Source organism: Lates calcarifer, linkage group LG9 (assembly GCF_001640805.2).
Source record: "Lates calcarifer isolate ASB-BC8 linkage group LG9, TLL_Latcal_v3, whole genome shotgun sequence".
NCBI classification, from domain to species: domain Eukaryota; kingdom Metazoa; phylum Chordata; class Actinopteri; family Centropomidae; genus Lates; species Lates calcarifer.
This window is the reverse complement of record NC_066841.1, coordinates 17,385,117-17,411,498: the sequence shown is the minus strand read 5'-3', so window position 1 is coordinate 17,411,498 and position 26,382 is coordinate 17,385,117. Positions and strand designations below refer to the sequence as shown.

Genomic DNA, 26,382 nt, shown 5'->3' with positions numbered 1-26,382 from the left:
TGCAACAAACCTGTTTCACTGCTATAGTGTTGTAGCTGTAATAGTAGCTGTAATAATAATAATATTGAGTATAAATTGTATTTAGGTGTGCCAATTCCAGAGAAGCTATCATTAATGCAATTAGTATATACCTGATCTTTTCCTGCTGTGACAAGACAACATGTCTCCACATGAGATTCAGTTGAGCCTGGATGAATTAAAGTATTTCTTAATGGTTGGCTCTGATGGATGCAGGTTACATTTTTTGCAACATATGTATCTGCATATGCAGCATATGTATCTATGAGAAAATGTTGCGTTTATTATTAATTCACTGTGAATATTCCTCTGAAGTTATCTTATTCTGGAAGAGTTTAGTCTGCTACTGAAGCTTATTTATTAGAACAAAGGAAATCTTTTTGTTTGAAATGCATCTAGCAGTGGGATGTATCAGTCTTATTTGCATCTAATTTGCAAAGAACACTTGCATCCACCTCTTGCTATAGAGATGTCTGTGTTAAATATGTGGAAAGTGAGATTGATCTAAACTGTCTTGTATATGTGTGTTGTCTTATTTCTCTGAAGTCAGCTTTTAGTGTTTTCATGCCATGTACTTTTCTAACAAAACAAATAAAATATGATTGTTACATCTGTTATTCTTGGTTGAGTCTTATATTTTATCTGACAATAAGTGCACTATTATTACAAGAAATTCCTCTTTGGTCAGTAAACCTGAAGGTGTCCTTTCATTCAGCAGATCTGCTTAAATTGCATTGAACTGAAGAGGACAATTCAACGAAGTGTTTTCCTAAACTTGACATAGAGATCTTGCAATGGAATTATGGAATCAACTTGTCTTTTGTGAGAAGGCAAGTGTGTCTAAAGGTTCATCTTGCTTTAAATCAATCTTATTCAAATTGGACATATTTATGGTACATACTGTATATTTACACTGGAAGTTCAATAGTGATTACCATTGTAACCCTGGGTGGATCTGCCAAGTACTGAGAAAAATATCCGGCTGTCAAATACTCAATCAAATGGTAAATACTCGCTGACATTTTGGCATGGTGTATGAATTAATGTGCTGGGTGTGGTTTTATACTAGCTATCACTGTCTGTCATGGGAACCAAAACAATGACCTAAAAAATGGCTAAGCAAAGGAAGATTTTTTGTTTAAACTTTTTTAGGGGGGGGCCAAAGAATTAGTTGTAAATATGCCTACATGTGAACATGTGGCATTTGAAAGTCAAATTCTGACACTTCTGATGAATAAAAGTGTGTGTATCACATACTAACAATAACAATAAATTGAAATAATAGTCAGACTTTGATAGGACTAGTCAAGAGCAACCTAAAAGCAGAATAACAAAGACACTGCTCACTTCGCAACAAAAAGACAGAAAATCCAAAAGGAAAAAAAGAATGAAAATGCCTCGCTTGTGTGAGGTGTTGTTTGGCTACTCAGCTAATAATAACTAATAATAACTGTACAAGTCTGCTGACTCAGAATTAACCTTTGTGGCTGGTGTTTTGATGTTGAAAGGACGTATGTTATCACACAGCTATATTAGCATACAGAATCGTTGACGTATGACAACACATGTGGCTTGTGCAAATTGAGCATGGAGCAGCTGAATAAAGCAAATCGGGCAGTACATTGTACGTCAAAGGTCTGGTCATTTAGCCTCATCTGGCTATGATGAGGCTATTGTAATATCTTGATGATGTCATAACCCCATCTAGCCCCACCTTGCACATATAAAGCTGCAGAATGATTTGTGGGATTGACAGTAATAAGAGGGAGAAACAGTCCTGTCATATTACTGTCAGTCCTAAACAAAGACAGTTTTAATATATACAGGGATTGGCACTGCACATCATATCCTAAAGGATAGGTTCACCACTGTCACATACCCGTATGACAACAACAACAGGTTTTGCTTGATGTAATTATTCCTTCTTTTCCTAGAGGCCTTTAAGAGATCCAAGTCCAAATCAGTTTCTGTGTTAATAATGGAGGACAAAATCTATATTTGAAAGTTTATCTGAAGATAACATAAGGCTTCAGTAATCTGACTGGAAACAGACCAAGTGGATATCTTCCAAAGTTTCAGCTTGCCTAGGTGCATTTTGGAATAGTTGTCAACAGATTCCCATTAGCTCTTTTCCCTACCGACACTATAGTCTATTTTTTCTGGGCTGGAATCCATTGATGTTTTCTCTCTTTACCTGCCTGACCTCTTTACTTGACAGCAGTGACACATAGAACAGTTTCTTTCGTGCAAAACCAATGGCCTATGAGCTACATGCATCATTATTCAACTTCTACCATATATAAATATTCCCTATTGTTCATAGGAAGGTTAATGTGCTGCTGTGCTGTTTTAGCATGTATATGGCAGGAGGCATTTCACAACATAGAATACCAGTAATCCGAAGCTTAAGAGGATTAATACTGTAACTTTCACCCATTTATCTTTCCTCCAGAAGCCATGTCAGGTTTCTATGTTGGTACTCTGACAAGTGTAACACAGTGAGCACACTTACATCATGTTCTGTGTTTTGATAGGGGCAGTGCCACACCCAGACAAGTCCTTCAAAATGAACAGTACACTGTCTGAAGATAGCCTTCAACCTCCATTGTAGACAAATGGTATTCCTATAAAAACACACCACTGCATCCAAGGATTAATTCTGAGAAGAGAAAGCACAATCATCTTTCAGCAAAAATTCAGCAGTAGTTCCTGGTTTAAGGTATTTAATTACCTTTGGGAATTTTAAAGCACCATCGTCATGTTTCAGTTTTCCTTTAACTAGATTTTCTGGATTACCTTTAATTGTATATCATTTAAGAATTTGGGCTATGTTTGGGACTATTTTGATAGTTTTGCTAAAGAAAAGTTGTATTATCATTAGTGATGTAGCCGTATCCCAATAAATCACTGCCCCCTCTGAAGACTGACTTCAATAAGATGGGCACAACATATGAGTACTAGACTGTTCATTTAATTCTAACCAGGATAAAACTTTTCTCTATTCAGTTATTATAATTATACGGTCATACTTCTGTGACAAAAGACTTATAAAAACTTATCTGAGTTATGATCTGACTTATCTTGAATATCTGTTAAGACTATTTCTGTTTAATGAGTGTTGTACAAACACGTGCTGGAGATAATCTTTCGTTATTATAACTGTGATTTTGGTATCCAGTATATTCCAGGTGGTACTAAATGGACGTTGAAAAAAAAACATCTCCAGAAAAAAGAAAAATAAAACATTAGTGTACTTTGATAGCGTTGTTTGGGCCAAATCTGACAGTAAATACAACACGCAGTGTTGTGTCATGAATGTAAAACTTTCAGAAATCTGTTCTATCTGTTCAGCTTTGTATGACGTTGGTATTGTTTTGAAAGATGCATTCAAACTAAAACACTGAGTTCCAAAAAAGATCCATCCTTACTGCTCTAATGCAATATGTCCCAACCACTGGGTACAATTAGATAGCCATCAAACATTTATGAGATACTTCTCTTCTCAGGGAAGTATGATTGACGTTAACCAGCTACTGAGTTCAGAATGCTAGACTCATTACGTAGTTACTGATAGCTGATAACTGAAAAAAAAACACTTACATATCAGTACCTTACAACATCTGTGAAATTCAAACTTTAAAACAATGGACCAAAAAACAGGTATCTCTATCATCTATGCAATGTGTCCAAAAAACTCAGTATTATTAGACAGCTGTCAAAATTAGACATTCCCTGTTTCCACTAATTACCTTGCTCAGTGTGTTGAGATACATTCCAGAAATGTATACTTTTGACATGTATGAGAGCATTACAATGCTAAATTTAACACCCACAATAATATTAAAGATATTCATCATCTCCTAATGATGAAAAGTGACTGCATTCTAGGGGCTCCTATTTCTCTCTCAGTGACAGTGAGTTTGTAAAACTGACAATATTCAAACAGTACTCTTTGTTACATGGCTGTGTCCACTGGTTTCCTTGTTATTCTGCCAATTTCTCTCAGTGCATCGTTTTTCTGGCACATGCTCCAGAGCAGGTTGAACTGGTCCGACGATAGAGATCTTAGCAGGAAGACGTTAGAGTGAACACCCCCCACCCCCCAGTAAGTTTCGACACAACATTGATAACTGGCAGCAGGGATTTCAAGTCTTTCTTACTTCACTGGAAGGAACAGCAACCTGTACAGTGCAGTAGCTTGTTTTCTTACCATTACCAATGAGATAATATGATTCATCCTTATTCTCTCTATGGAAACACAGGTGAGCAACAGTATTTTAGATACAATCCATTAATTAGATTTTCTTTTTAAAAATGATGCCAGGATTTAAGGCCCTGTATGTTTCATCAATATCTGGTCACTTTTGTTGTTTAGTTATTGTGTGGCTGTCACCAGTCATTTTTGTTTAACATGCATTTAAGTGCAATTGCTCTCTTCTAACTCTTATTCTGAAAAAGGAAAATCAGAGGAGTAAACTGTTTTATTTTTGATTTATGATGATGATAAAGCAACTTAATAATAGTAACTAATGATAATTAAATTAAAGTAACATGATAGTAAGGAAATTCTAAAAAAAAAATGGAACAATTAGCAAAAATACATTTTGAATAAAACATATGTTCTAAGTCTTAGTTAGTTCAAATTATGACAGTATTATAAAACAATAGAAAACAGGGAGTGAAAGAGTCCGTAGATGCCATTTTGATGTATGTTGCCTCAAGGGACAATGTTAACTCCACAGTGACAAATACAAACTTGTGTAAACTTGATAAGTTGATAAATGGACAAAACTTTGACATGTTTCACAATCATCAGTCAAGATGATAGAACCTCATAACAGTGAGGCATTGTATCACCAGAGTATGTTTACTTAACTAGATCATGTCAGATTTGTCAAAAAGAAAACAGTGATATGATCATTTGAAATATGAATATTAAAATTTTGCCATGATGGTCGGTTGAATAATTTTCCATTTTGTTAATTGTGTTCTCAGACACACATGGAAATGGCACACGGAAAGACCCACAAGGAGAAAACCAAAGAGCTGGTGGAGGAGTTTACGGAGGACCAATTCCTCAAAGATCTCTACCTTTTCATGAAGAAGAGAGATACGCCGATAGAGAGGATCCCACATCTGGGCTTCAAACAAAGTACTATGATTATTACTAATTTTATCACATTTTAAACCTGGAGTGTGGACAAGCTGCGTTCAGTATACTTGTTTTATGTACCAAAAAGAATTTAAACATTTTATATAATAGCTAAATAATATTTATAAATAGTTTGTGTCTGCTTGTTCCAACATATTATTGAAAAATTAAGCTGTGTGGATTTTAACTTACTTGTCCACACCACGCATTTTAGAATGATAAACCGAGCAATAAGTCAGTGAGGTTAAACAGGTCTAAAGAGAAGCACAAGATTCACTGTTTCTTTACTAATGTACAGCTAAGTATATGGAAATAAATTAGTAATACAATGTATTTAAGTAATCAGTTAAAATGATTGATTAGTTAAATGACAGAAAATGAATCTGTAGGTCTAATTGCTGCTGTCTAAGTTTTTGAAATATGAAGATTTGCTAAGTTTTGTGTCTTATAACTTTTGAGTTTGGACTGCTAGTGATACAAAACAAACAATATGAGCATGTCTGTGATTAATAGTGATGGGCATTCTTCATTATTTTCTGACAAATAAATGACCGATTAACTGAAAAAACAATCAGCAGATTCAAAAGCAGGTTCAAAATTCTACTAACCCTAAATTCCAACACTGAAGTGTATTTTATTGTGTGATTGTGATCGATTGATTGATTGTGTATTTTCCCTCTTTTTTCAGTTGATTTATTTGTGATGTTCAAGACCGTCAGAGATTTGGGTGGATACCACCAGGTAATCAAATATTTCTGATTTACCACAAGTATGATCAGTAGTAGTAATATTCAATGTATTCTTTAAAGTACACTTAATTTTGATAACAATAAAAAATATTATTCATTTAGTCACTGTTGTTAATACCAATTCTAACCCTAATACTCCTTATAATGTTCTCTTTAATAACCATAGGGAAAAGTCATTGTTATGAGGCAATAAAGTGACTGATTTAAAACACTTCTTATATCCATCTTTATTATACAAAGACAGTATGTAGCTCAGGCTATAAATGCTGTTGCTATATACTTGTCTCCATATAAACAAACATAAAATAAAACTAATTATCAAATATAATGAACATAATAATATTTATATAATAAATAATGCATAATTAGCCACTTATGAATATGTGATATTTTGCATCCTCCAGGTCACTGCTCAGCAGCTGTGGAAGCAAGTTTATAACAGGCTTGGAGGAAATCCTCGAAGCACAAGTGCAGCCACCTGCACCCGTAGACACTACGAGAAGTGAGTTCAACAATGCATGCACATTTTTGTCAAGATAAAAGTGGTTAGTTTGTTTTCTTTATATTAATCTGATCCATGTGTTATTTATTCAGGCTGCTTCTGCCATATGAATGCCACCTTAAAGGCATATTACCAAACACCTTGCCTCCACATCACCCAAAGCACTTCCAGTTTGCCAACTACAACAAAGATGACGATGATGGTCAGAGACCGGCCAAACGCAAACTGCTGTCAATACCAGTGCACCAGGTTGGTCTCAATTTACACTCATACAGAAATAACAAGATAAAATAAATTAATATTTTCCATAAGTGAATAATTCCACACTGAACTGGCTATATATATATTTTGATTTTCTGATTTACAACCACTGACAGAACATGTATTTTCCCAACAGAGCCCTCATAACCTCCAGTCAGATCCACATGGGAACATCTTCCCTCTGCAGCTCCACTTCCCTCACTACTATCACCCTAGCCACCCAGTTCTGCCCACATATGTCCCCATCTCCTCCTCCCTGTTGACATCACATAGCCCCCCTGCCCCCGAGCCCCAGTTTGCTGTCCACCCATCTCATCCGAACCCAATGCACAGGGTTAAGGAGCCACTGGAGCACTTGCGCCACCTGGCAGAACAGTACAAGACCTCAACTGGGTTGACAGAGCCCCTGAACCTCAGCGTCAAAGCATCAAGCCTGGAGACCAACAGAAGCCCTGCCTCATCTTTCGCCCCACCTCCACCCAGCAAGAACCCAAAGTTTTTGAATAAACCCTCCCCTCTGTACTCTCCTCATTGCCAACAGGTGGTGAGAGATGGAGAATGTGAGACACAGGATGATGAGGTCACACCAGTATTCATATCCTATGAAAGAGAGGGAGACATATGTCATTGATGTCAAAGCCATAACAGCGTCAAGCAGCCCCACACATGACTCTGCTCTGAGAACAGATGAAGGCGCCACAGTGAACGCACAAAAACCTAACTCTCCAAAAACAGACTTTACAACTCATCCAAGAGGGGATAGGGAGGGCAGTCCAGAAGTAAGGGGGTTCGATTTGAGTCCTATTCTGCCTAGTCTGTCTCAAGACAATGGAGGCAAGATGGAAATTAAGATACCGTTGTCTGTGTTTCACAGCTGGCTCAAGCTATATGGGCCCTCGGCTAAGCAGCTACATAATCTTCCTACTCAGGAGAAACACTCTGGACAAAGGGAGTCATTTCACATGACTCCCCAAAACTGGAGCCCAGCTGCTGAGGATCTAAGGCTGAGGGAGAGGGATGTGCCAAACGCCACACCAACCATCCAGACAACTGGTAATCACCACCGAACAAGCCGAAATCATTTCACCAGCTACAAGCCCTTGCCTTCAGGTGGCATTCTGAGAAACGCATCCAGCCAGGATGTGTATCCAGTTGATGAGCAGGATATTATTAAGTCGTACAGCCCCAAACACCTAAATTGCTGGGATGCCTATGACAAAGACACCCACATCCAAGTGAAAACTGACTCTAGCCCCCTCACAGTTCTGCAAGACTTTACAGCCTCTAAATCCTACAATGAAGACACACCCAAGCCGGGGAAGGAGAGGTCAGAGACGGAGCCGTCAGCTGTGCTAATGGTGAATTCTGGATCCACTTCTCTGTTGCACCTTACCACTGAAGAGGTGATGAAGCTGAAGAAAATCATCTCAAGTTCATCATGAAGATCAGTTCAGATATTTGCACTCTCACTCCAACACCATGTTAAAGCTATCTCATATTACACTGCTTTTTCATATATCACATCTTCCTGTTCAATCAAAATTAGATATCTTTGAATTTATAAAAAATATAAATAATAATAATAATAATTCACCAGGAGCTGAGCTTGATTTAAAGACAATGTGCACTGTTGACCTTTTGAAGTGTTTTTTTTTATACAAAAATGTCTTATTTGCATTTAATGCATTTTAAACTTTTTATCCTAATTATAATGTAAATCAAAATAAATTCACATAAATAAAAGTAAATGTTTCATTTGTTGACTGAATGATCCTGTTGTCATCATTTCAGACTGAGTATTCTTACAGTATTCTTACACGAATTCATTCAAACAATTAATTACTTTTATCAATTTCTCCTGTTCGAGAGTTATGTCATATGTTTGGAAGAGCTGTAACAACCATTGCTGCATTTTTAGGCCTTGTTGTGAGGTATAGTGGCTAAATATATCAAGCTATAATTAGGAAGAGGTGTGGTAACTATTACCACAACAGCTTGTTTCATTTTTTAACAGGCTGCACACACCTGCGTCATAAAAGCTGCACAGGTATGTGTCTTTTTTTCACTTGTGAAATGTACAGTAAACAATATTATATAACATTCATAGATTCATTGGTAAATATTTAGTTTCCTAGAGACACTTTGCTTCTCAACTTTTCACATTCAAAACTCATATTTGCTTCATCTGGTCTGTATGAAAACCTGGAAACTGGAAAGTGACTGGAAAATGACTTAACAGTATATTTTGAAACTGGAAACTATCTGTTAAGTCAGTTAAGAGGATACGTCAGTTGGCCAGCAGTGAGCTTTGTCTTTATTTGTAACTGTCGTAACTGCATTTTTGAAGGTTCAATGTGCAGACTACTATTATGTTATTGTTATTGCTGTGTTTAGTATTCTCAGATCCAAAGTGTGATGTATGGAGCTTTCAGGTGTGACAACAACATGAACATGACACACCCTTCACTGACAGCGATTATAGCGTGCAAATTGATTATTAACATTACAAAGGTCCTGCGATAACTACTATGTTTCTCTGTCCTAAAAATATATTTCCTATGAATAGGGCCTTAAAACCATTAACAAAGGGAACATCCTGACTAAGCCATCGGCTTTTGAACTGATTCCACTTTTTCTTTTTTCATTTGTTTTGCTCACCTGTTTACCTGCTTTTCATTCCATTAAATTCATCAGTGAGGTTTCAAAAAGCTTGGAAAAAAATGACTGAATGAAGAATTTTACAGTCGCTCTGTATCAGGTTACTGTGTAATTCAGGGGGTGCCTGGTGTTGGTCATGTTTTCAAATTTCCGGTGCTATTTGGCTATCAAAAGCACGAAACACTTTTGTTTCGAGTTACACAAAAGCATTTTAGTTCAACAAGTCACTGAGAGGGATTTGCTGTTCTCAGTGTAGGCATCAGATCTTTATTCATTATTGGGAAGTGCTCTCTCAGGCCTTTCATAATTTGGAGCTTGCATGTTGTACATATTTCCCTGCAAAGTTAGAATAGTCAGACATTGTACTTTGTTGGTTACCATATGAGAACATTGTTATAATTATTAGAAATACCAAGACCTTAATACAATTTCAGGATAATATTTCTCAAACTTTAAGTAGCACTTATGCAGTATTATATCTATTCATGGAGTTATCAGTAATTTTAAAGGGGCTATTAGTAAGTTTTCTCTGTCACTGAATGTGGTTTCTTGCTCTGAGCAGGTGGTAGTGGTCACTTGCTTAGAGTTTCAGCCATCATTGCATTAGTGTATCAATAACATGCCAAGTCATGTTGCATGTCATTTCTACACTGTTTTTAAAATTTTGGTGTAATTTTACGTCACATTTTTAACCCCTAACCCTAAAGGCATAAAATGACATGTGAGAAGCTAAAAATGCAGAGAAATGTGTACAAAGTGTTGTAAGTGGCATGGTATTTGTACACGATGCCATGAGATCATGTTGTGCATTTATAATACAAAATACACCCTCTGAGCAGCACTACATTTTCAGGGCAGTCTGGACATTACAGTTAGTCTATATCAGATAGAAACGAGACAGGCCAGGGCTAGCTGATTAGCATGCTAAACAAGTGATAGAACTAGAAGCCGTTGCTGTCCACTGCTGGAGACAGCTCTTGGAACTGAACTCGCAACATTTCCTCTAGACTGGTAAGTAGACATCAGTTAATGCTATATAGAGATAGCAAAACTTACAAGCAGCTCCTTTAAATAACTTTTTAAATAACTAAGATACAACAAAAATTACTTAACAGTATATTTTGAAAGAGTTCAAATCCCTTCAGCTTTTCCAAATGTATGGTCTTAACATATTGAAACAGTTTATTTGCTTTTTGCCATCTGTCTACACACATGAAAACTGAACCCAAGCAGTGTGTTACTTTTGGACTGAATCTGAACTAGTTCAGAAACAAAACATCTTGGTTGTGATTACTGACTTTTAATTGCTCCATCTTGCTACAAGTTGCAGGGAGGTAGCTCTTTGTGTCAGAAAAACCCCAGGAAGCTACATAGGTGTGGTTACAAGATGGTCCATTCCCATCATCATGTCAGCATGAACATGCTGGTGGAAGCTCAGAGCAGTCAGTCAGTCTGAAGACGGATGTCCTCTTTGACTATATGCCTCGTGATTAAGCAGAAAGATCCAAGCAGGCCAAAGTGCTTCTATGGTTTTAGTATGAAAGTATAAAAGCATGGCATGAAAAGGAGGAAATAGTTGGATTTATCATGACTAAAAATATAGATATGTATTACTACATTAACAATTTGAACAAACTTTTAAGACTAACAGTGTAAGGAAGCATCAAATACTAAGTAAGTGATGTCTACAATTAGTCCCTGTATTAAATAACAATCAAATTTCAAAGTGATTGCAGGTTTTTTGGTGGTTCAATCATACACTTGAGATCTAATTTCATTTTCATCATATCAATATACAAAATTATTATTCGAGGGCATTTGGTTGTTGTGTTTGTCTCTTTAAATGTACAATATTACTAGACAATGGTACAGTTAGATTGGATTTTATAATGTACATACAGTCAGTTCTAGGTTGGGATTTCAGATACACTCCTCATTTTTCATTCCTTTTTCTACTTATATTACGGGCTGGGTAAACAGTTAGGATTCATGGAGGAGAGGTAGAGGAATGAGAAATAACTGATGCTACACTAAGTTTGGATGTGTCCTCTGCAGAGTTTGAAATAGCACCATTTATCATGTCTATGCTCGTTTCCTTGACCAAGGCATGGTAACCACATAGAACAGTTTCTCACTCCTCCAGTGCAACTGTGGCAGGGTCATCAATAACTGTGAAAAATAAAAACAGAGAAAACTGTGTTGCAAGGTTATTTAAAAAAAAGATGCCGGTGTTGTTAAATACTTTATCACTTGCCATCAATTTATGTTTTGGTATCTAATGAGCTGTGTGAAATTAACTAGAAGGCAGGTATATTGACATGGAAATAGCTTCTCCATGACACACATGCACACACCCCAGTTAGAATTCCAGTTGGTAAAAACATCACACCTCCTGACAGTTGAAACTATTCACGCTCATCTCAAAACCACAGCTCAAACTGTAAGGTTGCCAATTTCTTATCGAAGCACTGGTTGGTATGAGGATATAGTTCCTTGACTTCCCAGAACATTCTCCAAACATAATTTGCCTCATCACTGCTATGAGGACATGATGGATTACACTGGCACGAAATGTATTTCACGTTTAACGCTTGTTTTTAAATGTGTGGGGTGTGGGGTTTACAAATTTTACAGCACAATTAGGCTGTTTGTACTATCAGAAATTCTTATTAGCAACTGAATACCCAATTTAAAATCATTGTAACTACTTGTGTTTCCTCTGCATAAGTACATTTAAACCCTCTCAGAGGGATAACAGATAACTGACAGTTAGTAAATCAACTCTGACTCATCTTCCTTTCCTTACAGCCACAAGACAGTGCAGAAGGGTGGAGCGTCAGTGGAAAAACACTAGATTCAAGGTACACTATCAACAGATAAAGATACTGTTGACATCATATAATAAGCTTTTTGAGACTGCAACAGTGAAATCTTTTTCAGATTTAATTACTGCTAACACAAGCATTATCCCAAAACTCTTTTTAATATTGTTGATCACTTTTTAAAACCACTAAATTTGGATGGTTTCACCTCCAACAATCCAATCCTGTTTCCTCCATAGACCTCTCCTGCCCCATTCATCCCATTTAAAGCCATTTCACCCCAGTTTCTGCAAAACTAATGGACACTGCTTCACTTGAAACCCCGCTTTAGTCCACTTGATGTCATGCCCTCTAAATTTTTGTTAGGGAGTCTGATTGCTCCCAGTTTCCTCAGTGTAGAGAACATTTCCTTCTCTAATGCCTGTGTCCAGCCTCTTCTCTAAAATCCACTGCCTGACTCCTCTGTCTACAGCTTCAGAATAGTTTCCAGTCTTCCTTGGATTACTGCCAAAGTTTTAGAAAAGTCAGTCTCATTATAGCCTCTGAAAGCCCTGTCAGACAACAGTATTAAAATAAAATTTCAGGCAGGTTTTGGGAATAAATCACAAGAGTCACAGATGACCTCATAGTGAATGCAGATGCTGGAGACTGCTGCGTTATCATTTTACTAGGCTTAAGTGCCACTTTTTAATATTGTGGTATTCTGATAAACAGTGACTGCAGCATCAGCCTGTTATCATAGTAGCTATCTTGCTAAGCAGATAACATACAAACCACCAAGTTACCAATTTAAAACATGCAATGTGTACTTTATTTTTTGGCCAATTATTTCTATACACTACACAACTACAACTTTTTGGTAACTTTTTGCAAACTAGCTTCCTCACTTTGTGTCGCACTGCAGATTTACACTATTTGCTATTTATATCTTTTGCCCCCATTTCATGCTGTGGGAAAATAGACAAGGTAATTATTTTTCATGCGCTCCAACATAGAGCTGGAAAATAAAAGGTAAATTAGAAATTGAGCCTTCTTGCCAGATAGAACATCACCTGGGTTCAGTCTACTTTATCTCACAGTATTGAACGAATGCCACATTCATTCACACTGCTACATGCAATAGTAATGTAAGCCGATTCTGCAGTAATCCAAAGTATTTAAAATATGTTACTCAATCTGAGTACTCACATGGAATACATTACAAATAACATCTAAGGGCATGTATTCTCTAATTTGTAATGAAATACATATTGTATATGTATGTAATACACTGCCCCTAGGCCACATAATAGACAGATATGGTGTTCCTTTTCATTGTTACATGAATGATACTCAGATAATCTTCCACCAAAGCTCTGATCTGTCCTGCCTGGTTAATTGTCTACCACATGCAAAAGATTCTACATCCGCAAAGCTAAACTCTGACTGGCCATCATTTCCCCAGAAAATCTGCATGCGCAGATTTCATCATATCTTGGTGTTATTGTTAAAAACATCAAACTTAGGCATATTCTTCAATTGTAAGATGTAAGATTACGAGTTCACAGCTATGTACTAGCGTTTAGTTGGTGCCCAACCTACTGCCACTAGCTGTATAGTTACTTATACAATACAGAGGTCTGACTCATTACTAGGATATTGGAAAAAAAAAAAAAAAAACCATCCCCAACTGCAAATATACACAAAGCATTCATAGTTACACAAAGCCAGCATTGTAAAAGCTGGACCCAGTCATCTTCTTAGCTTGTTACTTCACATATATCAACTATCAAAGTCTCCAGCACAACCTGTTCTCCAGGACATCTTTTGACCAACGTCTGGCTTTTCTCTGTACACAAACCATCACACTCCTGAACAGTATCTGTAGCATTTGACAATCGGGTGCATTATGTACCATGTTTGCCATTCTCAGAAGTCAAATTATCAGCTAGTGTTCAATGACATAGTCCACATTGTGTAAGAGGAAAATGATGCATTTAAGTCAAAGCTGTATTTATCTTGCTTAGCTCTGATGTCAGCTTAAGTCATGTACGGGCTGACCTCAGTGGGTGCATTAAAGATGCTGTTGTTTGTTATTGCTTTTTCTGTAGTCGTGAATGAACTGACCAAACAAGAAATTCTACTCTAATATATAATTACAACTTGTTAATAAAGCCTGACTCACTCCAGAACCGCACACTATGAACAATGCACCTCCCACGGCAATTCCACTGTGACTGTGATGTAATTTCACTATGCAGTTACCACTACTACCATGCAACTCCTAATATAAAACAGACTGAAACAGCATGGATTATGCAATACTGTTTATAAAGACTGACAAGATCTCACAAAACTGTCAGATATTTCTGAGAATGTATCACTTACATATCTATCGCCTTTGCTGAGACATTCTGGCTGAAATACTGACAGAAAAGAGCATTGCAAAAATATTCCCGGTTATCTTAAGTATGAGGGCGGGACTTTGCTTCTTCACTCAACTCTTTTTGTCAGTGCAAGATGGTGAATTTCGGACAGACATTTTTGTTCATCTGAACAAGTCCGTTGTAGACACTGTTTTCATTTTCATGCCTCGGAGTCAGTAGCGTGTCCCATTTAGTGTTACACCGCTCCTAGCTTCAATGCAGTCCTTGTTAGACTGTCACAACAAACAAGTAATTATGTGTGTCATGATGAGTATTAGGTAAGATTTTTGTATGTAATTCACCAGGAGAAAGTAAATCATGTTGCTAAGAATCCTGCAGAGGTAAAATGTAAAAATGGTGAGAGGAATGTGTTCTGTGACAGAAAGCATACCTTTCCTTGTAGTAAGAAGACAGCAAGGTCCGGATCTCTACAGATAAATCTGGAACCACAAGACCCTCTCTTGAAGAGGTGGGTGTTACTTTAAAAAGAAGAGGAAAAAAAAGACAAACAGGAAGAGGATTTTAATCATTTTATTCTACAGTTACAAACACATCAAATATTTCAAACATCTCCCTTTGTGAGAGGATGATGGGGATTTCAGAGAAACAGTTGTATTTCCTCTACTGCACTATTTTGTGCTCTCTTCCTTCTGAGAGGTTTTGTTTCTCATGCTGTCTGAATGACTGGAATGCTCTTTAAAAAAAAAAAGTTATTTAAACAACACACCCACATATTAGGTGTTAGGTGTTAACATATTTGTTCTACTTGGTTGCTGCTATAGAGTATAGCTGTATATTTTCTGATCAGCATGACTGACATATTTTTGTTAGCAGGTGTTCACGTCAACAGAGTCTGGATTGTTGTCTCAGGTCATTGTTGGGCAGAGTCATTTATCTCTTTCAGATCCTGTGATTTGTTCAAACCCGTCTGTCGACTTTCAGGCTAGGCGTCACTCCAGATTCTGCAGATGAAGATAAAGCCTGCTGAAATGAGGCATTACGTTTTATGTCTCATCATATTGTTATAATGCCCGGCACAGAGTGACAGATGCTTCAGTGTAAGCTGACCATGACGCTGTCATATATCCATGGATAAGCAAATTTGTGAGTTTTAACTCCATAACCACATGTCATGTTAAAGTTTGATTATATGAAAATCAATTGGCAGACTCATGAAACTTGCTTCATTGTGTGGATGTGTGATTACTGCATTAAAATGGCTATGGTTAAAGTTAAACAGTGGATCATGTTATTACTTGTATTACTTGTATGTGAAAGGGGTCGTGAGTCGTGATGAACCCACAGAAAAATTACAGAAATCAACTCTGCATTTCCTCCCAAGTTCTAAGGAGGTAGCTTCTTTCACACCATTACTGAGGTTTACCAGCCCACAACTTTGTGTTTTAATTCCCTCTTGCAGGTCTAATAGAGTAGTTTTCTGCCACAGTAGCTAGCCATTTTCCAAAAATTCACATTACATTGTCCAGCACCTAACTGCAGACAGCCAAACTCAGCAAGTGAACAAAGTGGAGCATTTAAGCTGAGGCTCTACAGAGTTTCTTCAGGAGTTGGTGAAGACCAAAATAAAGCTATTAAGAGGGTGAATATTAGACTTATATGCATCAGGTAGATGCAAACACAACAGCAAATGAATGCTAGTGTGGCGCAGTACCTGCTGTGTGCAAATGAGACCTCCAATCCTCCTATAGAAAACAAGCCGGTTGTAAACAAACAGGTTGTATGTGTCAAAAAATTTTTACAACCCATAAATTTTATTGTTAGGTGGTCTCCATCAATTCACAGTATTATTATAGGTTTGTTTACTGAGCCTAACAAAGCTGTTATCACTCCATAAGGTTAACAACATTTTTATTATTGGCCACAAATGTGCAGTGCATAGCTGTGGGTACATTCCATGTGTTTATGATTGTAGCCCTGATGATAAAGGTATGGTGTATTGTCACGTATACACTCCACGTGTTTATCATTGCAACCATTGCAGCTGCTGTAGTGGAGCTATTTCAGGGTAGGGTCAAACAACCTATATTAGTTCAGATTGAGGAGGACTTGTTAGTAAATATTATATAAATATAATATATATATAAATCTATTGACTTGAAAAGTAATATTATGCTGTGTTTACTGCTTTTTTCGCTAGAGCCAAGTGAAAAATCTGTTATTGTAGTTTTAACTGATCATTTATGCAGTGTAAGTGCAGATTCATGTGAAAAGTAACCAAAACGTTGTTTGACTGACATCACCAGGAGGTATCAGTGTAAGTATATAATGCAGGTGTCACTCTGCTTGTGTTACAGTACCTATTTCATGGTATAGCGATCCCTGCTTCACTGCGATGGATCTCCTGGGGCTTGGCATTTCAATCTTCATGAGGTGATCACAACACTGCTTCCACTGGCCTGCAACAAGTAGTATAAGAACTGATTCCACAGCAGATGAAATGCAAAGCTTTTGCCAGCAAGTAATATATGGTTGCCTTCTGTCTCTCAGCAATTAAGCTGTCAAATTGTGTTTACAATGGAATGCATGCTGACAGCACCTTATTACTTACAATAAGTCAGCCTGAGATTCCACAATATTACCTATAGAGGTGATATCATACCTGTCATATTCCATGTATTCAAACAAAACTCTTAATGTTCTCACGACATATTAAATATTTTTGTTTGCCTTGTGCTGGTGTCAGTGAATTGCACTGAATAAATTCCTTGACTTCACAAGACTTCACAAAACTGTCTCACATTCTTTTCATTTGTGGAAATGCTAGAAGAATATTACTGTCACTTCAATAAACTGCATTTGCACTATGAACATAGAGATGATTTCCCTCCAAAGTAAAATGAAATGTGCACAGAAGAGCAAATAAGAAGGATTTTGGAAACACATTCTGTATCTATTTTTACCACAAAAATGATTGCATAAAATGCAATTGCTCCCTGCAAAACTTCCTTGTCAAAGATTCATTCTAATTCTCAGAAATTCATGGAGGCATAAATATGTTAACAATAATAGCCCTAAGGTGCACGGTATTTAATTATTAGACACACCCCGAGTGCCTTAGAATGAAAAAAAAATATGAAAGAAATGCAAACCGTCTAGTCTCTCTTTCCCTCACTCACTCGTTTGGAAGAAGGGTACTACAAGAGTTAAAGTAAAAGTTAAATTTGGTCCACAATAAGAATTAAAAAGTGAACTTCTCCTCTTACAAGCCTGAGACAAAGATCTGGTTTATTATTGTGTAGGTGTGTGTGTGTGAGGGAGTGTGTATGTGCACAGTGAAAACTAATTACCTACAAGCCTTTTTGATTCATACTGTTGGCTTACTCAATCAAATCAGCTTGTCTGATGACACTGAGACATCTGAAACCAATGTCAAACAAATTTTTTCTCTGATCATAACATCCGCATGACCTAAACAAGTTCCTGTTTAGGTTCCAGTATGAAATATTTCCCATTAAAGAGATAATAGGACTGTATGATTTAATGGGGCAGGGTGACGCATTGATGCACTGTCTGCATTAAACTGTGGATGCATAAGGCTGTAATTATCATTTGCACTATAGTAGGCACTTGAGAGAACTGTCTCGTCCTCTGATCTGTTTTTCATAAGTATGCCCAATGAGAAATGCTCCTCTATTATTGCCAATTTAACAGAAATTCCATAACTCAACATGTCCCATACCTTCTTTCCTAAATGTGAAAAGCATGTCAGCATGTCTGCTCCTATGGTGACCTTTTTGACTGCTGTATGGTGGAGCAATTAAAAACTGTGATAATGGCTCTTGGGTACAGGACCCAACATGCCTCAGTAGTGTGACTAACATTGTTGCACCTTAATTCATGTCCAAATCCCTGTATCACTGCATTGAATTTGACCATCATCATATAAGTATGTACTATTTTTAAAAGAGACTGGGTGTTGCAGCTCCATGAATCAGTGCAATGAAAACTGTTATTACTTTAGGTATGAGGTTCTGTTTGTGGTGATGAACCAACAATTAATTATTAGTGCAGTTTTAATGTCTTTCGGCTCATTGTTTTGGTTGTACAGCCCACTGTTTTACTGTTTTACTGTTTTACAGGCACACTCTCATCAGGATCATTTTACAACAGCAACAGAAAAAAAACTCCAGTAAACACACTGATCACTACCCGCTCAGCATGAAACAACAGACCAACCACCAACCAAGAGACTAGATAGTGAGCAGTGGTGTAGTTAGCAACTAAAAAGCTAGATATTTCCCTGAGGAGTTGTTATAAAAGGAAAGTGAATATTAGACTTAACAGTCATCAGGCAGAAACAGGATCCAAATGAAAGCTATGTAACCCCATACCTGCTTTGTAAATAAATAACTCTGTGCTAACAGGTTTGGTATATCAACTGATGACATGTCAGTGTTTTCAGAACTTGTCTCTGTTTCCCTCAAGTGGCCAAAAAGCAATCAGTTTGCACTTCCACTCCCCTAATGTAGGTAAAACATGTACAGCAAGACATGTTGCTAGGGATTATTTGCCAGCATGTAAAGCTGCTTGTTACAACACCGCAGTGGCATTTGTGTTAGCTTATTTTCTGGGTGTTTTCTTATGAGGTGGATTCACCATTTTTCACAAAATGTGGTGGGAGTTGAATCAAGTTTGTAGAAAAAGTAAAACTAAATTTAACTGCTGCCGTATTGTAACTAAATCTACTACTATATGAAAGTGACCCCTGTGACTTTTAGCATTAGTTACAATATACAAAATTAGAGGAGTGTCAAATGTCTGATTGTTGGGAGACAAGTATGTGCCAAATTGTCTCTGGCTGAAATGTCAAGATTATGTGCAGGTGTCATCATAATCAAAGTTGGAAACACCTCTCCCCATTACCCTCAGTTTGCTCTGTGTAAAACTGCTTCTATTCTCCAACATCATAAGACATCATGTATCTTACGTTGTCTGTAAGCTCTCAGCCCTGGTGCCAAGTCATAAACACTGTATATTCAAATTCCAACACAAAGGAGTCTGACATCAGAGTTTAAATCATTTAACACCACACTACTGTTTCACAATGCACATCAATGTGTCTGTTAACTTGTTTACAACCCTGAGAAGAAAGGGCGGAGGTAGATTAAATGCTGAACACCAGATGAGGAAGTGCAGACCAATAAACATGATCTCAGTATGACAAAGAGAAATATTTTCTTTGTGACACTGTATTCATAAAAACGGCATGCGGATTTCACGGATGCTACAAACGTCATCAGAGAATGCTGTCTTGCAGGTATCAACAGTCACTGTATAGTTTGTATCTTCCCAAAACACATGTACAATGTCTGATATACATCACCTCTAACCTTTACCAAGATATGGCAACTTGCCTGAGTGTCAGACAAATCAAGTGCAGTTTCTTCCTCCTTCACCTTTAAATACAGTTATGATTAAAACACTGCACAGTTTTGTTTTGTAACTGAAGTAGCAAAAAAACATCCTTCATGTAACAGTATTACTTGCAGTGGGGTCTTGCCAAACCACTTTAGATGAAAATACAGAAAACTCAAGACTGAGACAAATTAAGTTTAGATGTCTATATTCAGCTTCATCTGTTGACATGGAACAGTTAAAGCCCTGTGTAATAATTCAGCACAAGTGATGCCTTAGACAACAGGTCACAATGTGAAACAGCAGTCTGTTGCACATGTGATGACATCAGACAAACATGTGCTGTCTGCTATGTGTTGCATATCACAGTGGATCCAAAAATGGAGAATTCAAAACAGGTGATTCTTAAGTCTACATCCTACAAATTAAAAATGAGTATTTTATTCTGAAAAAGTTAGAGGCAGCTTTAAGGTATTCTCAGGCTATATATTTTTCTTTTGGGATACTGAAGCATCTCGTTAGTCCTACTGTATGTTAGACATCACCAATTTGGGAAGAGAAGACTGATGGCACCCTCATATCTGTGTGATAAATATGAAGCCACAGCTAGCAGTCGATTAGATTAGCTTGGCATAAAAAACTGGAATCAGGGATACAGCTAGCCTGCGTCAGCCTAGTAGCACCTTTAAGGCATAGTAACAAACACATTATATGCCTGACTCTTTCCAAGCAATGCCAGTGATTTCCTGGAGTCTCCACTTGTTGCCTGGCAACCTCACAGGGATGACAAGTGTCACAGGATGTTACTGTGACCCGTCAAAAAAAGCCCACAACACATCAACTCAAAAACTCAATTTTACACTTATTGTACAATTATCATAATATTGTCCAAGTTTTCCAGCATCCCTTGCCTTTAACCAACATCTTCCTCTTTCTTGGCAAAATATTGAAATTCATCACACTGTCAGGGCTACACCATGTAAACTCACAATTTTAACAATAAAGCATTTTCAAGTCCTGATTTTCTGACTAGATTTGAGGTGGGTCTGGTCAATGTGGCAGGAGGACATCAAAGTATAGAAATAGTCATTTCCTGTTGCCAGTAAGTGGTACTATGACTATAAAGGGAATATAGGTGTGTTGTAACACAGTGGTGTTACAACAGCTTCATCTTTCACAGCAAAACATCAAAATTTGCAGTACCTGGCTACTTAGTGAGCTTTAGCAAATCATAGGCAGATTTTGATATTTTAGGCCATACTAGAAGTTCCCCCGGTTTCCAGTGTTTATGCTAAGCTAAGCTAATCAGCTGTTGTTATGAAGCTGTTGCTTCATATTTGACAGGCAAATATGAAAGTGTTATCAATCTGCTCATCTAAACCTGGTCATTAAAGCAAATACACATGTAGTTTCAAAAAATGTAGAACTACTCTTTCAATGGTTTAATCCTGACACTGATAAATAACCATGAAGTTGAAAATAATTCTCTGACTTACAGGGGGACTTGTACAGCCTACGTTATCAATCTTAATATTTTCAGCCCTGGTAGTTTTTCCTCTGTCTGTTTTTTTGTTTATTATCACAGTATTCTAAAGACTTGCTTACAGTAAAATCTGGTGGAAAATCAGGCCACAGACCAAGAGCAGAAGACGTCATTAGTTTTGGGTGTAGATGTACATCAAAGTGCTTATCTGTGAACTCATATTATTAACTATTTTACTGTAAATTGTTTGTGTATTTTGATGCAGATCCAAAACAAAGATAGATTAAAACTGGCATGTAATTGTAATTACACATTTAAAAGGTTGTCCAACCTTGGCAGAAGTATGAACTCTAAGTGCTTTTGAGTAAATGAAAGGTGGTAGTTCTTTTGTGCGCACACCCTGTGCTTGTTGGTATAACTCAGATTAAGGTTTGCCAAAGTACATTCTAATTACTGGTGACACTAAAACAATCTTCCTTGGCCCATGGCCTAAATTCACACATGATTTCAGAAAGAAAAATAGGGACAAACAAAACAACCAGATAATTTTTCACACAGAAACCTCAAACCTGCCCTGCAAAAATGTAGGCTAAGCAGCTTTGCTGGAAGCATGCAGTAGAGACAGGACTGTGTCAGTGCTCTTGGGTGTTAAAATAGCAAACATTTGTGTTGTTGTTGTTCATTCAGCCCTTACTCATGTTATAGATGTGCTGCCAGAGGGCCTTAGTCCAGTACTGCATGTCTTCAGGCGTATGCATGGTCAGGGTGTAGGCTACATCCTCTCCTTGACTCTGTGTGCTGATGTATATACTCTGAGAATTGTCAGGATCTCTCTTGAAAGCACAGACAAGGGTATCCTAATAGAAAAAATACACACATATGCAAAGTATCAAAGTGAAAAAATGTTGTCCTAGTAACATGCCATGGCACTATAGTAAGCCAAGTGAAATATAAATAGCTTACATGTCTATTCATAAAATAATCCAACAGCTTTACCTGCAGTTCAACAGAAGCTCATAGTAAATCTGCTACTGATAAAAACATCCTTTTACACCCAGTTCCGCGTGTAATTACTTTTCTTAATGTGAATCTAATGTCTAACTTGTATGTGTGAATTTTCTGCATGTCAGTCTATGATTAAACTGCATGTTTAATGTTTATTCTTATACACAGGTATCTCTTGAAAGAGATTACTTTCACTACTGTAAGTTTAAAGTAATTAAGGTGTAAGACTGCAGTGATTGTCTTCATTTGTGTAGTGTGATGGTCATAGAGTACTTCAAATGCTTTAGGGAATCATTTAGTCTAGGGTTAAAGAACTATATATATAAATATAAATATCTATATATATAACAAGTCTAACAGTGTAACATAAATTAATCTGGTTTAAAGTGCATGAGAAAAATCTTCAGATGCTCACCATTACAATGGGCTCCCTCTCTTAGGAAATTGTTCATTAATTCACCAGTGCACTCTGGTGGCCTCAGCTTGTTATTGTAATCAACACGGACAAAACCGTAAATGATTCCATCTTTTTATTCATGAAGCTTTGCTCGTTTAGAACCAACCTTTTTGATGGGGATTACAAGTAATGGTTTGTCCTCAGACTCCAGGTCTTCTTGACTCTGATAGCAGAGAAGACTTTGCCCCCTGAGGACTCCATAGACATTTTCCTGGCAATTAAGGTCCTCTCCAAGCTGAATGAGAGCAGGGGGCAAAGTAATACAGTGAATGATAATGTGATTAAAAAAAAAACACACACATCACAAGGTGTGGCAAAATATGAAAATCTGGGCATCTTAACCTTGAGTTGACCACTTATGACTGGCTGAATCATACACAGAGGCTGAGCAACGACGCGACAGCACATATTTCCATATAGAGGCAACCAGAATGGACTGTCCTCTGGAAAACAAGAGATTAAACGTTCACTTTAGAGAGGAGAGGAGAGGAGAGGAGAAAAAATAATTGAAAGAGACAATAGAGGATAGGAGGGAGGAGGAAAGGAAAGGAGAGGAGACATGAAGGTGAGAGGAGGCGAGGTGAGGATTTATAACTCACCTGCTGCTGCTAGAGACAGATCATGTGTCTTGAAACCTTCCTGCACGTTTTCGATTCTCAGTGTTGTGTGAGCCAGCAGGTTATACTTTGGCCCCCTTCAGACAGAAAGCATTGGGCAAAATCAATGCGACTTTTTCTAAGTGAAACTCAGCCATGAAATATTCCCTTTTATTGTGTGTCTCAGGGAGAACTGTCATCCTCACAGTGTAGACAGATCAGGGGACAAAGACGGGGACACATTTCCATGTTCTGCTTCTCCTCCAGTGGAAACAGATCCACAAACAGCTGCAGACTCAAAGGCAGCACGGATCTTTTTCCCAGAGGAGCTCGCTCTCCTGGGTCCTAGAACCCCTGGGGAGAAATCCTCGACCGCACAACTGCTGTACAGTTCAACACAAAGCTGAAACTCTGGACCTACCTCATTACTGCGCAAACATACACACACACACACACACACACACACACACACATATACATTATACAAGGATGTATAAAATCCCTTTAAAGTTGAAATGGCCAAAACTGAGTCTCTAAAAATCTTTCAATATAGGTAACATACAATATGATGGTGTCTTCAAAACAGATGTCAGTTAAAGTCCTGTCTACTATCACCAGATCAGTGTCATAGATCTCTGTACCACACTGAAGCAGGCAGAACACAGCACAGCGATGCAGCTCTGCAAGCAAAAATAAGAGTGCAAACTGTAATTGATCCCAAAAACCTCCATATTTGTTTTTTTTTTTTTCCTTCCTTTAATAATATTCACTCACGGAAGTCAGGGTTTAGATAACAATTTTATACAAACTTTCATATCAAGCAAAAGGGACTTGGCATTATGATTAGATTAAAAAGGTTGTCAGTGCTAATATTTCTCCTTTGATCAATATAATCTCAGAGACATCTTGAGACATTCATATTAATCAGTTCCCTTGGCCACACTCTTCTAACTTACCTCCTTTGTTTTTGAAATACTCTGAGTCTTTCCACATGAGTGGGATTCGCAGGTCTACAGAGTATAAACCATAGTTAGGAGACATGAAAACCAGTTTCAGGTATTTCCATAAATTTGTAGCAAGCTGTTTTGTTAAAACTCACCTGATAGGGCAACCTTTCCAGTGCATGCCACTATATCTTCAGATGGCCTGCAGTCAAAGACATAGAACATCATACATACAAACAGTAGAATATGTACAGGGGACGGACAAAACAACAGCAACACTAATGCAAAACAGTACAACACTACAAATTACACCCCCAAGTAGAATAGCTTACAGTTGAACCAACTGTTATTGTCACACAGTCTCAATAAAACTTAACATTTTATGTTTGACAAAGATACAAAGTTGTGTTGTACTGGAATTCATTTAAGTGTTAAATGTAGCAAATGTAATTATAGCCTATGTGTTTAAAAGCTATCTAGTCTGACCTCTAGTGGCTGGTAACAGGTATGTCCACAAACACTTTCCTCGGACTTACTTTCTGCAATATAACCACATAAGATTCCTTTAAAATCCCTCTCCAGTCATCTATAATCAATTTACCCATGCATACAATATATCCTTGCACTCCCTCTGACCTGCGCCCCATCCTCTTTAGGATTTGAGCTTTCCTCATCCTCTGGAGTTGGCTGAGCAAGGCCAGAATGCGGGCATTGCAGGTAAGCAGGCTCTTTGAGGCCTCCAGGGCCTGCTCTCTCTGGGAACAGGCTGCCAATAGCTTACTGGCACCCTCCCGCATTCGAACTTCCCTCTCAATCTGCTTCAGCACTTCTTTGTCCTACCCAAGATTAGAGAAAAAAAAGAACATTTTAGTTATGTATTTCTGTTTAGTCATACAGATTTGACTAAACAGAAAGAGAGACAAACAGCTCAGAGTGTTTTTGGCGGATGGCACTGAGAATTATCTGCCTTCCAGGAACCAAGAGTCAAACAATCACAGCATGAGTATTCTGCACTTTTAGCCAAGCTAGCAGCATAGCCCAAGGGATGATGATCAACTGGTCCAACACTTTAGTCCACACTGAAATATTTCAACAAGTGTGTATATCTGTATATCTGGTCCCCAGAGGACCTTTATACTTTTTTGGAGATCCCCTGAATTTTGTTTTAGCACTACTAAAAGTTTGATATATTGTTTTTAGCAAAATGTTGTGACAACTATTGGATAGATTGCCCTGGAATTTGATACAAACACTCATGTTCCCCTCAGGATAAAACTTTTTACCTTGACCAATTATGGTTGATGATCAAATATGTGCAAAACTAAATCAAATTAGCCTCAGCTTTACTTTGTGTTAAGTGCTAATTAGCATGCTGACACACTTAACTGAGATGGCATACGTGGTAAACATACCTGTAGAACATCAACATCTTAAGTGACTGTGAGCATGTTAGCATTATTGGCATTTAGCCCAAAGTACCACTGTGTCTGTACAGTCTCCTAGAGCTGATAGGATGGCTGAAGACCCTTAGCCTAGTAATATAATGTGCCATAATGTGAGGGAATGTTATTAGTAATTCCATTTCCCAGTTGCCCAATGATATACAGTAATAAATAAGACTACCCCATGACGTCAAGTGGTAGTCACTATAATCAGCTTTGTAACTTTCAGTCACACTGTTTCTGCACTGACCCAGGCCTGTTAGGCAGAACACAGAACTCATGCGGTGACTGGGTGTTTACCACCCTGAGTTAAATTAGTCCATCACAGTAATCCCTGGATACAGTCCCACTGTCAGAGACTGATCTAATTTCAGGTGAGTTGGTTAGACACAAAAACAATAAGACAGTGTTGCCTTTTTTATGATTATACATTACTGAGTGAGTGTGAGATAAACCTCAAGTGAACCTTTTATGACTTCCAACAGTAAATTTTCATATGATGAACACAGCCT

At 37.6% G+C, this 26,382-nt stretch overlaps 2 protein-coding genes across 13 annotated transcripts in view; one reads left to right on the top strand and one right to left on the bottom strand.

Annotated features, from left to right (window-relative positions):
• LOC108891400 (rhotekin) overlaps positions 1-26,382 on the bottom strand; it is a 70,409-nt gene that overhangs the window by 31,368 nt on the left and 12,659 nt on the right. For 2 of the 12 annotated variants that reach the window (XM_051073005.1, XM_051073015.1), the window contains 11 exons: positions 25,065-25,264; positions 24,584-24,630; positions 24,441-24,494; positions 24,047-24,164; positions 23,691-23,912; positions 23,488-23,582; positions 23,231-23,331; positions 22,995-23,123; positions 22,121-22,283; positions 16,886-16,984; positions 14,959-15,046 (listed from right to left, as the gene is read on the bottom strand). In XM_051073005.1, coding sequence (XP_050928962.1) covers positions 14,959-15,046; positions 16,886-16,984; positions 22,121-22,283; positions 22,995-23,123; positions 23,231-23,331; positions 23,488-23,582; positions 23,691-23,912; positions 24,047-24,164; positions 24,441-24,494; positions 24,584-24,630; positions 25,065-25,264 — 1,316 coding nt within the window. The other 10 variants (XM_051073014.1, XM_051073016.1, XM_051073012.1 and 7 more) reach the window with 10 other exon arrangements.
• On the top strand, positions 4,127-7,321 carry LOC108891399 (protein dead ringer homolog). Its single transcript, XM_018688526.2, has 6 exons — positions 4,127-4,280; positions 5,014-5,170; positions 5,859-5,911; positions 6,324-6,421; positions 6,514-6,670; positions 6,819-7,321. The coding sequence occupies exons 1-6, from the start codon at positions 4,269-4,271 to the stop codon at positions 7,311-7,313; spliced, it is 972 nt and encodes a 323-aa protein (XP_018544042.1). The 5' UTR covers positions 4,127-4,268; the 3' UTR covers positions 7,314-7,321.

What these genes read in the sequence shown, in the direction of transcription:
- LOC108891399 (XM_018688526.2), top strand. An exon ending in ACATCTGGGCTTCAAACAAA is followed by an intron (nt 5,171 to 5,858) that starts GTACTATGATTA and finishes CTCTTTTTTCAG; the next exon opens with TTGATTTATTTGTGATGTTC. An exon ending in ACCCGTAGACACTACGAGAA is followed by an intron (nt 6,422 to 6,513) that starts GTGAGTTCAACA and finishes TTATTTATTCAG; the next exon opens with GCTGCTTCTGCCATATGAAT.